We start from the raw sequence: 16,709 nt of genomic DNA, 5'->3' as shown, positions 1-16,709 counted from the left end.
GAGACAGTTGGTTCAACACTTTCAAAATGATATTCAACATTTTTTCTAAACGAGGTTAAGTAAACCATTCTTAAGAATTACCAACTTAAAGAAAAATTAATCTCATTTTTTTAGTTTACTTACATTCAGCTGATGAGATCATCTTGCTTTGCTTAAATGCAGTGTAAACATTTATAAGTGTAAAGTGATCACCCTCAGGATGGAAGAATTTCCTTCGGCAAGACTGTGCAACTTCCTCTAAACTGGGAGGCGGTTCCAAGAAACAACAAGGAGCTTTAAGAAAGATAAAGTATAGGAGATATTTTATTTCTTATGCAATTAATCCCTCAATTTGTTGTGATTAAAATCTGCTACTGCTGTAGGAATGCAAATGAAATCTGTTGCTTTCGTTATGAAATTTCTATGCCTGCAAAGTGGAAATCCTGCAACTCCACAGAACATTGTGCATAGTTTTCTTCAACGTATCAACTGATATTAGTTAAATTCTCTTAAGCATGATCTATTAACTATAGTCTAGTTCCACTATAAAATTCCTTCTGAATTACAATGTTATTTTCCAGTATGCCATTAATATTTCTATTAATATATTAAACTATCTGGCCTTTAAATTAAATGCATACAATAACTCATTATTTTACAAAATAAGGGATTTCCCAATAAATATTTAAAATTTACCTTTCATCTTACAAATGTGCATGTTACCATGGCTATTTCGTACTGGTTTAATAATCTTTTGCTGTTCAATTAAATTTTCTATGGAACCGTGATCATATAGCTATGCAGTGAACAGTGCAAAGGAAAAATATGTGCTATTTAAGTTTTGTAGGAATATTTCTTAGAGGTATAAATTGCGTACATTAACTCAGAATTTATGATCAGCTGTTAATGATGCCAATCATTAAATCTATAAATGTCTATGGAAAATACTTTCCCAATTGAAATTTGATATTTTGCACACTGAATATTTTGTATCTCCGAATTGTAGCACACCTTTTGAAATAGTTAAGGTTGGAAATTTCTTGATTTTATTAATAAGCATAATATTTCATTATTTTGGAAGACTTGGGCACAAATCTTTTTAAAAAAAAGGTACATACTTACTGAATGTGCAGACTAAGATGTTTTTAGTTACCAATTGATAATACTGCTCCAACATTATCGTCCGAGTATCACTAGTATACATGAAACAGAACATGCTAGAACTCCTATAACCTCTTAGCCTCCTTATTGCTTCAATGATTTCCTTATGAATTTGAGGGAAAGAACTTCAATTTTTGTTTGGCATTGTGACTCAGTATTTCAGGTACATTGTAACTTCCACTCAGCCCTCACCCCCTCCCCCTAGTATCTTTCAGTTTCTCTTCTGTCTCTAACTGATGGTTTTAAAAATAGTTGTTGCCTTGACAACTTGTTCTCTTGATCTACATCCTGTCAGAGGCATTCCCTCTGTTCACCCATCTCTGCAACTTCAAACATGCTTGTATTCTCTTTATTCATTTCTGATCATACTGAAACATCAACTCTGTTTCTGCCACTGGCGTTGCATAACTTGAATGTTTCCAGCATGTTCTGTTTGTGTTTTGTACTTGTTTGCTCCAGTAAATCTGCATGAATGTGACCAAAGGAAATGGAGTACTGGATTGTTAAAATACCTGTTACCATGGCAGCTATTGTTAACATTTCATGTACACAGTCATATTCACAGGATGCAACAAGAGCTTTGGCCATTTGGGGATCTAGTGGAAATTCAGACATGATGATTCCAATTTCTGACAAATTTCCATCATCATCCAGGGCTGCAAGGTAATCAAGGTCTTCCAATGCCTGCATTAAGGCTTCAGGAGCTGTTAGAAAAGGAACAATACGCATTTACATCATTTAAAATCCAAGAGATTGCTTCATATCATTCTGTAATCAATACCCTATGTATCTCTTCAAAAGTTTCAAAGGTACATTTAATATAACCATATAACCATTACAGCACGGAAACTGGCCATCTCGGCCCTTCTAGTCTGTGCCGAACTCTTACTCTCACCTAGTCACACCGACCTGCACTCAGCCCATAACCCTCCATTCCTTTCCTGTCCATATAGCTGTCCAATTTAACTTTAAACGACAACATCGAACCTGCCTCAACCACTTCTGCTGGAAGCTCATTCCACACAGCTACCACTCTGAGTAAAGAAGTTCCCCCTCATGTTACCCCTAAACTTTTGCCCTTTAACTCTCAACTCATGTCCTCTTGTTTGAATCTCCCCCACTCTCAATGGAAAAAGCCTATCCAATTCAACTCTATCTATCCCCCTCATAATTTTAAATACCTCTATCATAAGTCCCCCTTCACCCTTCTACATTCCAGAGAATAAAGACCCAACTTGTTCAACCTTTCTCTGTAACTCAGGTGATGAAACCCAGGTCAGAGAAATGTATACAATATACATCCCGAAATGTTTTTTCTTTGCAACCATCCACGAAAACAGAGGAGTGCCTCCAAAGAATGAATGACATTTAAATGTAAGAACAAAAAGCCCCCCCAGCTCCCCTCCCACGCATAAGCAGCAGTAAAGCAACAATCCCTCCTCCACCACCAGCAAAAAAAAAGCATTGACATCCACCACCTAGCACTCAAGCATGCAGCAAAGCATCAGCAAAGATAAGGACTTGCAGTACACCAAAGACTACTTGTTCATACCACAGTCTGTCTGTCTGTCTGTCTCTCTCTCTCCCTCTCATAAGGGAAAAAGAGGTGTCTCTGTTAATGTGGCTCCTTAATAGATTATTAAAATAAGTCAGTTGAGGTACTAATCTGCCAGGGCAGTTAGTGATAGTAAATTACTTTGCAGTGATCTATCATAGCAGATAATTACAGGAAATTAAATGAAACAGGAATTAAGACTCCAGCTTAGCTATCATTAAGGGTGATGAATAGTTTCAAGGGTTCATGAATAATAATTAACTAAAGATAGTCTGAACAATGACAATTCTAGAACCAACCTGCTGCAGTGTTGCATCTGGTTTGATTTGGGAAGGGGATGCAGAGGAGGAGAGAGGAGTTTTTCAGGGAATGGTTCTATATATTAAAAAAGGTAGTAAAGCATCTCATTAAATAAATTGGGCAAAAATTTGGCATTATCCTTTTACATATGAAGTCAGGATTACTCCAGTGACCCATTTCCACTCAAAGGACGGTTAATAGCAACGACCAACTTACTACTTGTAACTTCATATTCGGTAGTTGAATTCCTAACTTATGCAGCTTAATAGCATGTAATCACTTGTTATTTCTGCTACATTTACCATTTTGAAAGTCTTGGTACATCATCTTGCAGTGATACACGCTCAACTACCCTTGATAAACAAAGCCAGTATACCGGCAGAGTATGCCTCCAGTACCACTGTCAACTGGGGAGCAGCTGACAGTATCTAAAGAAAAAGGAGTCTACACATGTTCAGAGAAAGCACAAGTTTCACTAGGTCTCAAAAAAGGTTTAAATCAATTTGATTTTAAAAAACTTCTGCACACTTACAATGTTTATATCAAAAAAGTTATAACTTTAATTTCCAATTTTACATCTTTCATTATTTAGTTTTTAGGATGCAAGGCAAGCATTTATTGCCCATTGCTGGAACAGAGCAATTTACTGGGCATTTCCCAGAATATTATAAGTGTCCAGCATATTGGTATGGGTCTGGGGTCCCATATCAACTAGATCATAAATGGATGGATGGCCTAAAGCAAATTAGTCAATTAAACAAGTTTTCACAACAATCTGGTAGCTTTGCAATACTTGCAGTATTATTCACTGAGTTAATTCCAAAACTACATGTTGGAATTTTAATTTTGGTTGAGTTGCTCATTTGGGTATGCAATATCCATTTTGGCCACGGTGAAAGTCAGAGGCTATGAAGTAACAAGATGTTTTGTCAGATTGGTTGCATGTGTAATTGTGTACCAACTTCATTAATTATGGTCTGAGGCAAAAATTGTGAACAGTTTTGAACAGCTAATCAGAAATAGATCATCTCACTCATATGTTGTATATTGTAGTTATAGTATTACCTGGCCTCTCAATGAAGTCACATTGGCCCATGTCTGCTATATCCATTCTCTTTAGGAATAAAACCATGCGAGTAAGGTTTGATTCTAGCACACAAGCCGGTGAGAAGTCAGGCATTTCTTTCTTTAGAAACTCCTCAGAGTATAAGCGGAAACATTTGCCTGAATAAAGCAATTAGTTCAGATTAATTAAGTTGTGCACTCATAGTTGTACATCAATTACAAGAAAACATAGCTAATAGCAATATTTGCATCATACCATAAGGAAAATATGTCAACACAAGATATAAAAGACTGCGGATGCCAGTATAATCTAATGCAGGAACACAATGGGACAATCTGGGTGGGGGAGGAATTGTCAGTATTTCAGATCAAACCCCCTGTATCAGGTTTAAGAGTAGAAAGGAGGGGATAGTCAGTATAAAGAGGAGAGAGGGAGTGGTGATGTAGAGGCCAAAGGTGACTGATGGACTGAGAAACAGTGAAGGATAGCAGGCAGATTGGGCCAGGTAGAGGAGGAAGAGAAATACAGCAAGTTTTGGTGACTCGACAAGGGTGCTGACTCTGTGGGTTTATTGCCAAGTTGCTGGGTACATTTAAAGCATAGTGTGAAAGGTTCTTAATTAATAAGATGGTCAAAGGTTATGGGAAGAATATAGGAGAATGTGGTTGAGAGGGAAAATAAATCAGCCATGATTGAATGGCAGAGCAGACTCAATGGGCCAAATAGTCTAATTGTGCTCCAGTACAGCATATCTGTCTCTCAGAGAGTTCAAAAGATGCCATTTAGGGTAGTAAGCTGTGTTCAAAGTAAAGTTTATATCAAACTAGACAATGGGGTGACCCGTTGGGGCACCCTTTGAGAGAAGGATAGTGCAGTCTGATGTGACCAGAATGAACATTAAATTTTCCTGAAAGCTACTGGTATCATTTTGCTTTGGAAACTGAAGTAGAAAACCTGTTTATTAAAGAAGAATGACGCGTAGCAAAGCAAATATAGCTGCTGCTCATTTAATGAAGGACACTTTTGATGGCATCATTTCTAGTTTATCTGCCACCCTTGTGCCTCTCGTTGTCATTCTGGAGACGTGCAGTCCTTTCATACCCCGTCTCTTCATCTCTTTGGCTGTTTGTTCCTTGTCTCTGATCCTGGAGACGTGCATGCCTCTCCTCCTCTGTCTCTTCTTCTCTCATTTTTTTTGTCCTGACTCTTTGATCCTGGAGTCGTGCAGCCCTGGCCTCATCCAATTCTTGTTCTCTCCCTCCCCTTGCTGCTTCCGGATGACGTTTGGCGTCATCTTTTGATCATAATGTCCCCCTTCCTTTCCAAGCGGCATAATTAGGCTGACCATTTTTTTTTTACCCTAACGCTGGATAGAAGATATGAAGCACTAACACCAAAGGATGCTGATTATTCTTGATGATGTGCTTGGCGCTCTCCTAAATGGATGTGATATTGTCACCGCTGTCCTTTGACTGCAGCGAAGGGTTTTATGGGTGTCTCAAAGTATGTCGTTACAATAAGATTTAATTATTGATGGGTGGCAGTTAGATCTGTCCCAATCCTGCACATACTGATGGTGATTAGCAGAATGCGACCCCTCGAAATAGAGCTGCCTTGTCCTTTCGCTCCGGTAGGTGTCGCTGCTGAGGCTGGCCGTGCGCATGTGTTGGGCTGTTGCGTCCCGATTTCAATGATGGCCGATCGGGTCTTGGGTGAAAGCCAGCCTGTTGATTTTTAGTGAATGAGAAATTTTATACGAATATATAACCCTGAACTTTACCTGCATTCTGTAAATTAGCGCATTTTAATTCGATTTAGCCAAAAAAAGTGCCGCTGTAATGCAGCGTTTGCGCTAATTGGAGGTCACAAACAAACAGACAGACAGACAGAGCATGAGAGTTTTAGTAGTATATAGATAGATAAAATCAGTCTTTACCCAGTCTAGCAGTGTCAATGATTTGTGTACGCATCTTCGCCTGAATTTTGCTGATGGGTCGCATCACTAAAGATTCAGCTCTGATTCTTGGATTGTAAACCTAGGATTTGATGGAACAAAGCAATGACATGAAAGTAAAAATGAATAATGCCTGAAGGACAGATACAATCAAGCAAAGTTTGATATTCTATATGCAGCATATGCCTCTGGATATAGCTGTTGAAATGTTCACTAAGATTCTCCAGTTGGCAGTCTTTGCAATTCCTCTAGTCAACACTTCATATACCATCCAGAGAATCAAATTCAACTGCAAACAGTGTCTTTTTTGGAGTGTAACCGGGTAAAGGCATCAGTTTGGGAATCACATAGCACCATTCACTTCCTATTATTTGGCATTGATCAATAGTCTGGATGAGTCACAAAAGAAATTCAACTTTTAATACCTCTCTAAAAGTCACCAGTAGAGTTGGTTAAAACTGGTGATTCAAGAATTATCTTCCACCATCAGCACTTTACTCAGGACCTGTGACAGAGGTACAGAGTGCTTCAATTCATTACTTACCTCCATATGTCACATTGGAGTGTTACAACAGAGTAAGGAAATTACAGCAGCATGGGTGAGGAGCTGGCTAAAGTTGATTGAAAGGGGACACTAGCAGGGATGACGGCAGAACAGCAACGGCTGGTGTTTCTGGGGTAAATTCAGAAACTGCAAGAAGATACATTCCAAAGATGAAAAGGTATTCTAAAGTAGGAAGGTAGAGGATTGGGAAGCTTTTAAAAACCAGAGAGATACTAAAAAAGCCATAAAGAAGAGATGAAATATGAAGGTAAGTTAGCCAAAAATATAAAAGAGGATATAATAAGTTTTTTTTCCCCAGATATACAAGCAGTGAAAGAGAGACAAGAGTGGATATTGGACTGCTGGAAAATGATACTGCAGAGGTAGCAATGGGGTACAAAAAATGGGGGAGAAACTTAAGAATTTTGTGTCAGTCTTCACTGGAATGCCAGAAATGCGAGAGTGTCAGGGGGCAGAAGTGAGTGTTGTTGCTATTACTAAGGAGAAGGTACTTGGGAAGCTGAAACGTCTAAAGGTAGATAAGTCAGATGGCCTACACCCCAGGGTTATGAGTGAGCTTAAGGGATCATGGACGCATTAGTAGTGATCGTTCAAGAATCACCAGATTCTGAAATGGTTCCTGAGAACTGGAAATTTACAAATGCCACTTTACTCTTCAAGAACAGAGAGAGGCAGAAGAAAGACAATTATAGGCCAGTTAACCTGACTGAAGTGTTGAAATTTATTATTAAGGATGAGGTTTTGGGGTACTTGGAGGCACATCTAAAAGGGGAAATCTGCTGGAATTCTTTGAGGAAATAACAGGCAGAATATATAAAGGAGTCAGTGGATGTTGTTTATTTAAATTTTAAGAAGGTCTTTGAAAAGGTATTGCACACGAGGGTGCTTAACAAACTAAGGGCCCATGGTATCACGGCAGAAGTACTTGGATGGATAGAATATTGGCTGACTGGCACGAGGCAAAGAGTTGGAATAAAGGAGGCCTTTTCCGGTTGGCTACTGGTGACTGGTGACTAGTAGTGTGCTGTGGGGGTCTGTGCTGGGACTTTAACTTTATATGTCAATGATTTGGATGAAGGAATTGATGGATTTGTGGACAAGTTTGCAGACGATACCAAGACAGGTGGAAGAGCAAGTAGTGTTGAGAAATCAGGGAGGCTGCAGGACAGACCGGTTGAGGGAATGGGCAAAGAAGTGACAGATGGAATATAATGTAGAGAAGTGCACGGTCATGCACTTTGACGAAAGGAATAAAGATGTGGACTATTCTGTAAATTTAGAGAAAATTCAAAAATTAGATATGCAGAGGACTTGGGAGTCCCTGTGAAGAATTCCCTAAAAGTTAATTTGCCGGTTTAGGTTGGTGGTAAGGAAGGCAAATGCAATGTTAGCATTCATTTCAAGAAGACTAGAATGAAAAAGAAAGGATGTAATGCTGAGGATTTATACGGCTGCACTTGAAGTATTGTGAGCAGTTTTGGGCCCCTTATCTAAGACAGGATGTGCTGGCATTGAAGAGCATTCAGACAAAGTTCACAAGAATGATCCCAGGAATGAAAGGATCAACATACAAGTTGTGTTGATGACTATGGGCCTATACTCACTGGAGTTTAGAAGAATGGCGAGGGGTGGAAGCGAAGGGGGAAACCTCATTGAAATCTATCAAATATTGAAAGGTCTGGATAGAGTGAATGTGGAGAAGATGTCGATGTTTTCTATAGTCAGGTAGTCTAGGCCCAGAAGGCAGAGCCTCAGAATTGAAAGAATTCGACCATGTTTCTGTCACTTGTTTGCTAATTTCACCAGAACATTGCAATATTTGTTTCACACTTCAGCCCAAGTGTCATGAGCTTGAAGGTTTGATCAATAGCTGATATATGGTCTCACTGCAGCAGGAAGCCGCTGCAGTCAATGAATCTGAACAGAATCTCTATCCTTTACCCTCACATCCGCTCCCTTACTTTAAAGATTTCAAGCCACACAGATTGTTCATGAATCTTCACAAAAATATGTACATAGAAAGGAAATGGTGGGTATACAGTTGTTTTTAAAGTGCAGTCTTCTGCAGCAAATACTAAAGCAAGCCTCTCATATTACAATATCAAAGACTCCCTAGTCCATTTGTACAATCATTTCTCTTTCCTATTAAACCAAGTGCTGATAGTGAAGGTATCAACATCGTGAATCAATATGCCAATTTATAAACACAACATGAAATTTGCTTCAAACATGAAAGAATTCAATAAAAATGCAAAATATGTAAAAATATAACAAGTCCAACTTGTTGGTAAATGGCCTCCTCTTGTGCCATGATGATGCCACACTCAAGGTGGAGGAACAACACCTTATATTCTGTCTGGGTAGCCTCCAACCTGGTGGGATGAATATAGATTTCTCATTCCAGTATATAAAAAAAATCTCTCCCCCTCTCCTGAAGAAGGGTCTCAGCTCGAAACATCGACTATTTGTTAATTTCCATAGATGCTGCTGATTTGCTGAGTTCCTGGACTTCCAGCAATCTGCAGACTTTGTTTTAAATCTTTTTATTGAGTAAGTATACAAAAAAGGTAAGCCATATAAACATTAATACAATGTTAAAGTATAATAAAATTCCAAAAGATAACAATACCAAAAAGAAAATACTACAAACAATGTAATTTAAGCATAAGAAACCAAGATAACATAATAGTATACTAGATTTTATATATATCAATGGAAAAAAAAGAAAAAAAAAAACCCCAAAAAAAAACCCACCGTGCAACTAACTAAAAGCAAAGCAAAGCAATGGGCTAACTTGAAACCAAACAGAGTTAAACTTAAAATCACGTCCTCAATCCCGACCTCCATTAAAACAGTGAAGAAAAAACAAGAAGGGTAAATATTACATTAAATGAAAATATCGAATAAAAGGTCCCCAAATCTGTTCAAATTTAAATGAAGAATCATAAAGGTTACTTCTAATTTTCTCCAGATTCAAACATAAAATCGTCTGAGAAAACCAAAAAAAGGTAGTTGGAGCATTAAGCTCTTTCCAATGTTGTAAAATACATCTTTTCGCCATTAAAGTAAGAAATGCAATCATTCTACGGGCTGAAGGGGAAAGATTACTAGAAATTTTAGGTAGTCCAAAGATAGCAGTAATAGGGTGAGGAGAGATATCTATATTTAATACCTTAGAAATAATATTGAAAATATCTCTCCAAAAAGTTTCCAAAGTAGGGCAAGACCAAAACATATGAGTTAAAGAGGCTATCTGCCCCGAACATCTATCACAGAAAGGATTAATATGCGAGTAAAAACGCGCTAACTTATCTTTGGACATATGTGCTCTATGAACCACTTTAAATTGAATTAGGGAATGTTTAGCACAAATAGAGGAAGTATTAACTAATTGTAAAATCTGCCCCCAATCATCCACAGAAATGGTAAGCCCCAATTCCTGTTCCCAATCTACCCTAATCTTATCAAATGGAGCTTTCCTAAGTTTCATAATAATATTATAAATCATAGCCGATGCACCTTTCTGACATGGATTAAGGTTAATTATCGAATCTAAAATATATATAGGAGGAAGCATTGGAAAGGAAGTAAGTATAGTACTTAGGAAATTTCTAACTTGTAAATATCTAAAAAAATGTATTCTTGATAAGTTATATTTATTAGATAATTGTTCAAAAGACATAAGGGAACCATCTAAAAATAAATCCAAAAACCGTAAAATACCCTTAGTCTTCCAAGTTTGAAAAGCGCGATCCGTAAAAGAGGGAGGAAAAAATATGTTACCTAAAATAGGAATCGCTAACCCGAATTGATTAAGATCAAAAAATTTTCTGAATTGAAACCAAATGCGCAAAGCATATTTAACTATCGGGTTAGAGACCTGCTTAAGACGTTTCGAATCAAAAGGAAGAGAGGAACCTAAAATAGAACCAAGTGTATAACCCTGAACAGATTGTAATTCCAATGCTACCCATTTAGGAATAAATAGTATGTCCCGGTCAAGTAACCAAAATTTCATATGTCGAATATTAATAGCCCAATAATAAAATCTAAAGTTAGGTAATGCTAAACCTCCATCTCTCTTAGCTTTCTGTAAATGTATTTTACCCAGTCTCGGATTCTTGTTCTGCCAAATAAATGAAGAAATTTTAGAGTCAACTTTATCAAAAAAAGATTTAGGAACGAAAATTGGTAATGCCTGAAACACATATAAAAATTTTGGCAAAAAAAACATCTTAACTGCATTAATACGACCAATCAAAGTTAAATATAAGGGAAACCATTTAGATGAAAGTTGAGTAATATGGTCTATTAATGGTAAAAAGTTAGTCTTAAATAAATCTTTATGTTTACAAGTAATTTTAATCCCAAGATATGAAAAGTAATTATTAATCAATTTAAATGGAAATTTATAATATAAGGGAAGATGTTTATTAATCGGAAAAAGTTCACTCTTACTAAGATTTAATTTATAACCTGAGAAAAGACCAAATTGTGCTAATAACTCTAAAACAGCAGGAATGGATCTCTCAGGATTAGAAATATATAAAAGTAAATCATCAGCATAGAGTGATAATTTATGGGACTTTAATCCCCGAGTTATCCCAGTAATATTTAAAGATTCTCGAATAGCAATTGCAAGAGGTTCTAATGCAATATCAAATAATAGGGGACTAAGAGGACAGCCTTGTCGAGTACCACGAAAGAGAGGAAAAAAAGGTGAGTTTAAGGAGTTAGTACGAACCGAGGCTACAGGGGAGTAATATAACAGTTTAATCCAGGATATAAATTTCAAGCTAAAATTAAACATTTCAAGCACCTTAAATAAATAAGGCCATTCTACTCTATCAAAAGCTTTCTCGGCATCTAAAGAAATAACACACTCAGGAACATTTTGTGAGGGAGTATAAACGATATTTAACAATGTACGAATATTATAAAAAGAGTAACGACCTTTAATAAAACCCGTTTGGTCTTCCGAAATAATAGAAGGAAGTACTTTTTCTAGTCTATTTGCTAATAACTTAGAAAAAACTTTAGAATCAACATTTAATAAAGATATTGGTCTATAAGATGCACATTGAGCAGGGTCTTTATCCTTCTTTAGTATTAAAGAAATTGATGCTCTATTAAAAGATTCCGGAAGTTTACCAAGTTTCAAAGAAGCCTCAAAAACCTTATAGAGCCAAGGAATCAATAAAGAAGCAAAACATTTATAAAATTCAACGGTAAACCCATCAGGGCCAGGAGCTTTCCCCAGATTCATAGAAAAAATAACATTCTTAATCTCATCCATTGTAATGGAAGTATCTAATAAAGAAGACATATCCTGTGAAATCAGAGGGAAGTCTAACTTATCTAAAAAATCATTCATATATTTAGAATCTCGAGGAGACTCTGATTGGTATAAAGAAGAATAAAAATCACAAAAGGTTTGATTAATCCCCACATGATCCAATATCAATCGATCATTTTGGTTATAAATCTGATTGATTTGAGATTTAACATAATTAGATTTCAATTGATTAGCCAGCAGCTTGCCAATTTTATCACTGTGAACATAAAAATCACTTCTTGTTTTCTTTAATTGGTTTACAATCGAGGACGAGAGTAGTAAACTGTGTTCCATTTGAAGTTCAGTTCTTTGTTTGTATAGCTCCTCAGAAGGAGCCATAACATATTTCTTATCAATTTCTTTAATCTTGTCCACAATTACCATCTCCTCCTGCTTCTGTTTCTTCCTCAAAGCAACGGAATACGAAATAATCTGACCCCGAATATAGGCTTTAAAAGTGTCCCAAAGAGTGTTAACCGAAATATCTTCTGTATGGTTAATTGTAAAAAAAAGCTCAATCTGTTCATTCATAAAATTAACAAAGTCCGAGTCCTGAAGCAACAGCGAATTAAAATGCCATTGTCTATTGTTTGGTATATTGGCCATAATTTTAATAGAAAGCTTAAGTGGAGCATGATCCGAAATGGTTATAGAATCATAATCACATTTAATCACTGAAGGAATGAGACGAGAATCAATGAAAAAATAATCAATTCTTGAATAGGAATGATGAACATGTGAAAAGAAGGAAAAATCTTTTTCCTGAGGATGCAAAAAACGCCAAATGTCCGTCGACCCAGAATCAGAAAGGAAAAAATTAATCAAATTTGCAGATTTATTAGGTAAAGTCCGTAAAGGAGCCGAACGGTCCAAAGCTGGAGATAAACAGGTATTAAGATCTCCGCCCCAAATCAATGAAAACTCGTTCAAATTCGGAAACTGATCAAACAATGATTTATAAAATTCCGGACAATCCATATTAGGAGCATAAACATTAACCAAAACTACTTTTTTATTAAATAATAAACCACTAACCAATAAAAATCTACCATTCGGATCAGAGATAATATCCTGTTGTATAAAAGTAACTGAGGAGTCTATAAAAATAGAGACGCCTCGAATCTTAGCATTGGAGTTCGAATGAAATTGTTGTCCCTTCCAAAATTTGAAAAAACGTAGTCTGTCCCCCCTCCGTACATGGGTCTCTTGTAAAAATAAAATTTGTGCTTTAAGTCTCCGGAACACTTTAAAAACTTTTTTCCTTTTAACAGGATGATTAAGACCATTAGTATTCCAGGAGACAAAATTAATAATAGACTCCATAAATCCTAAAGTCAACCCATAACAAGGAGGATTGACAATAGGCGCGACCCACAGACCCGGAGAGGAAACAGAACATACAAAAGATACCGGGGAAAAGGACGTAACCAATACTTCAATAATGTATATAGCCCAAAGAGAAACAAACTAAAACGTGAAGCCCCTCCCACCGCCCCCCACCCCAGGACCCCAAGGCGAAATCTAAAGCAGACCCGCCAGAAAGAAGCAAGCGCTAAAACTACCCCCATGACTTCCGGTATACGCTCCCTAAAAAAAAGGTATAAATATGAAAAGGATCGGCTAATTGTAAAACAGTAAAAAAAATAAGTAAAAAAAAGTTAGCTCAATTAAAATACACACAGAACAGAACAAAAGCCGGAAAGTATATATTAAAAAAAAACCACAATAAACCTCAAACTCATGAATAGACACAGCAACAAAAAAAATAGGATTATTAACATAAAATGATTATAAAAAGCAAAACAGAATAAAATTTAAAAAAAACTACAAAATTTAAGGCCGCACAGGAAATACGTAAGATGACAAAAGGGAAGTAACCACCCAGAATCCCCTGGGAAAAGAAAGAAATGACGCAGTTAAAAAGAAAGTTTAGCAGCCATATTAAGAAATCAAAAGTAAACTTTTCTGCCCAAATAGGGCACAGAAAAGTTAAAACCAACCAATTCACAGCCTCCGATCAACGGAGAAAATTAAAAAAAGGCAATTAAGATGTTGAAGATGAAAGTTGATCCAGATAACTCTGGGCATCCGATGGAGAATCAAAAAAACGAAGAGCTCCATCTAACATGCGAATCCTTAGACGTGCAGGGTACAGCAGCGCTGGTCTTAAATCCATCTTATAGAATTCCGACATCACGGATCTGTAACGGACCCGTTGGTCCCAGATTGGTTTACTGAAATCTTCCACGAATCGGAACTTAAGATCCGAAAAATCAATGAAACCTTTAGATCGAGCGAATCGAAACAGTCTCTCCTTGTCTTGAAAGTAATGAAAACGTAAGATAACATGCCTAGGTCTATCTGACCTAGACGAGTATGATGGGATTCTGTGAACACGATCCAGTAGCGGTGGTTGGTCAGGAAATACAGTAGGGAATGCATCTTTTAAAAGTTGGGAGAAATATTTCATAGGGTTGTTAGCTTCCACGGCTTCCCTGACGCCAATCATTCGTAAATTCTGCCGTCGCATTCTAGATTCCAAGTCAGAGTTTTTAAAAGTCAAAAAGTCAAGTTTCTTCTTCATTACATTAATTGTTTCTTCGACTTTCCCCATCTTAAGCTCACTTTGTTGCGCGGATTTTTGAAGACCAGATATAGCCGACTGATGTTCCGCAATACATGTTTGCATCTTATCAATTAAATCGGCAATTTTCTGGAACTTAGTTGAGATTTCCATATGAATCAGGTCTTTAACAGAGCCCATAATTTCTGTACGAATCATCTCCCTAACAGAGGTTGAAATTTCCCTCTGAATTAACTCCGATATAGCTTCCAAAGTCACCGGTGATTCAGTCGGAGGGAGATCCGTAGCTTTCGGTTTAACCGGAGGTTTACCATCCTTGCCGTCTTTCCCGTTCTTAGACATAGCCGATCTCAGTATCATCCAATTGTCAGAGAATTCAGTTTAATTCAAAGTATTGTAAAAATTGATGCCTTAATAGTTAATTAAAGTATAGCTGACCATAGAGAGAAAAAACTCAGAGGTAATGGAGCGAGTCAAGAACGCGACTTCACTCCATGAGCGCTACCGGAAGTCTCAATCTGCAGACTTTGTGTTAGATTTAATTAAAAAGATGAAGCAATGCTATAGAAAACATCTGCATGGGATGTAGGATCTGGGAACAAGATAACAAAACATCTATAAACATTCCACCTTGTGCTTCTTTCCTCAATTCCCCCTTTGTGATCCATTGCAAAAAAAAAGTGAACATTTTGTCTGAAAAACTTTGTAAATGCTGAGTGACTGTATAACACCTTTTAACACATTTATTAAACAAAATCTGCTACAGAATCAATCTACTCACACTTCTTCTCTCCATGCCCACATCAATAACATACTTCACATTTTCCATGTAAAGTAAGGACTTCCCCACACTTGTGGTCAATATCACCTTCCTTTTGTATCGTTTGCCGTTCTGCTCCGACAGGTCATCTGGTCTGTCAAAAGACATTGTCTGCTCTGGGTCAAGAGGAATTGGAACGAGTTCTCCCAGCATCGGATGCTGTTTAGAAGTTTCTTGTTCAATAATCTTGTAGGCTTCATCAATTTCCTGAAGGTATATAAATAGATCTATTTAATCCAATAAAAAAAAGAAATTGACTTTTTTTTTAAACTCACGAGAGAACATAGTCCATCAACTTTTTGCTGTTGATGTTTCTGTAGCAGGCAATTTCTTTTTTACGAGACCGAGTTGCTAGCTCGACGCTCAACCCAGCACGGATGGAAAGTGTGCTGGGGAGCCGGCTGGATTCGAACTCAGGAGCCTTCGCTCCGAAGTCCGGCGCTGATGCCACTATGCCACCAGACGGCATTTAATCCAATAACTATGAGCAAAATTTAATTTTTTGTTTTTAATAAATTCAGTTCAATCATGCAGAACAATACTGAATTTAATTCAAATAATGCTTCTCCTCATCAGTTCTGTGCTTAGCTTATAACAAACATCCAGTTGTAGTGATAATGGTACAAGACACAGAAAAAGCTTCAGTGACTCTGGCATAAAGGGATGCCATGGTTAGGGCAACACTATTACAGCTTGAGGGGTCGGAGTTTGGAGTTCAATTCCAATGCTGTCTGTAAGAAGTTTGTGCATCCTTCCTGTGAGCACGTGGATTTCCTTTCAGTGCATCAGTTTCCTCTCACATTCCAAAGAAGAAACTGTGGAGGCCCCTGCAGAGATTTGTTTCATTGTTAGCTATTACACAGAACATAGAACAGTACAGCACAGTACAGGCCCTTCGGCCCACAATGTTGTGCCGACCCTTAAACCCTGCCTCCCATATAAACCCCACCTTAAATTCCTCCATATACCTGTCTAGTAGTCTCTTAAATTTCACTAGTGTATCTGCCTCCACCACTAACTCAGGCAGTGCATTCCACGCACCAACCACTCTCTGAGTAAAAAACATTCCTCTAATATCCCCCTTGAACTTCCCACCCCTTACCTTAAAGCCATGTCCTCTTGTATTGAGCAGTGGTGCCCTGGGGAAGAGGCGCTGGCTATCCACTCTATCTATTCCTCTTATTATCTTGTACACCTCTATCATGTCTCCTCTCATCCTCCTTCTCTCCAAAGAGTAAAGCCCTAGCTCCCTTATTCTCTGATCATAATGCATACTCTCTAAACCAGGCAGCATCCTGGTAAATCTCCTCTGTATCCTTTCCAATGCTTCCACATCCTTCCTATAGTGAGACAACCAGAACTGGACACAGTACTCCAAGTGTGGCCTAAC

General features: G+C 37.5%; 1 protein-coding gene across 2 annotated transcripts in view; it reads right to left on the bottom strand.

The window, feature by feature from the left end:
- The window catches only part of dhx32b (DEAH (Asp-Glu-Ala-His) box polypeptide 32b), a 39,867-nt gene that overhangs the window by 3,498 nt on the left and 19,660 nt on the right, over window positions 1-16,709 (bottom strand). For both annotated transcript variants that reach the window (XM_063071826.1, XM_063071827.1), the window contains exons 4-8: window positions 15,281-15,526; window positions 5,998-6,097; window positions 4,061-4,219; window positions 1,653-1,844; window positions 124-273 (exon numbers count right to left, since the gene is read on the bottom strand). In XM_063071826.1, the coding sequence (XP_062927896.1) occupies window positions 124-273; window positions 1,653-1,844; window positions 4,061-4,219; window positions 5,998-6,097; window positions 15,281-15,526 (847 nt within the window). The remainder of the gene's footprint in view (window positions 1-123; window positions 274-1,652; window positions 1,845-4,060; window positions 4,220-5,997; window positions 6,098-15,280; window positions 15,527-16,709) is intronic.

This window comes from Mobula hypostoma, chromosome 19 (assembly GCF_963921235.1).
Source record: "Mobula hypostoma chromosome 19, sMobHyp1.1, whole genome shotgun sequence".
Lineage (NCBI taxonomy): Eukaryota > Metazoa > Chordata > Chondrichthyes > Myliobatiformes > Myliobatidae > Mobula > Mobula hypostoma.
This window is presented reverse-complemented; position numbering and strand designations above follow the sequence as displayed.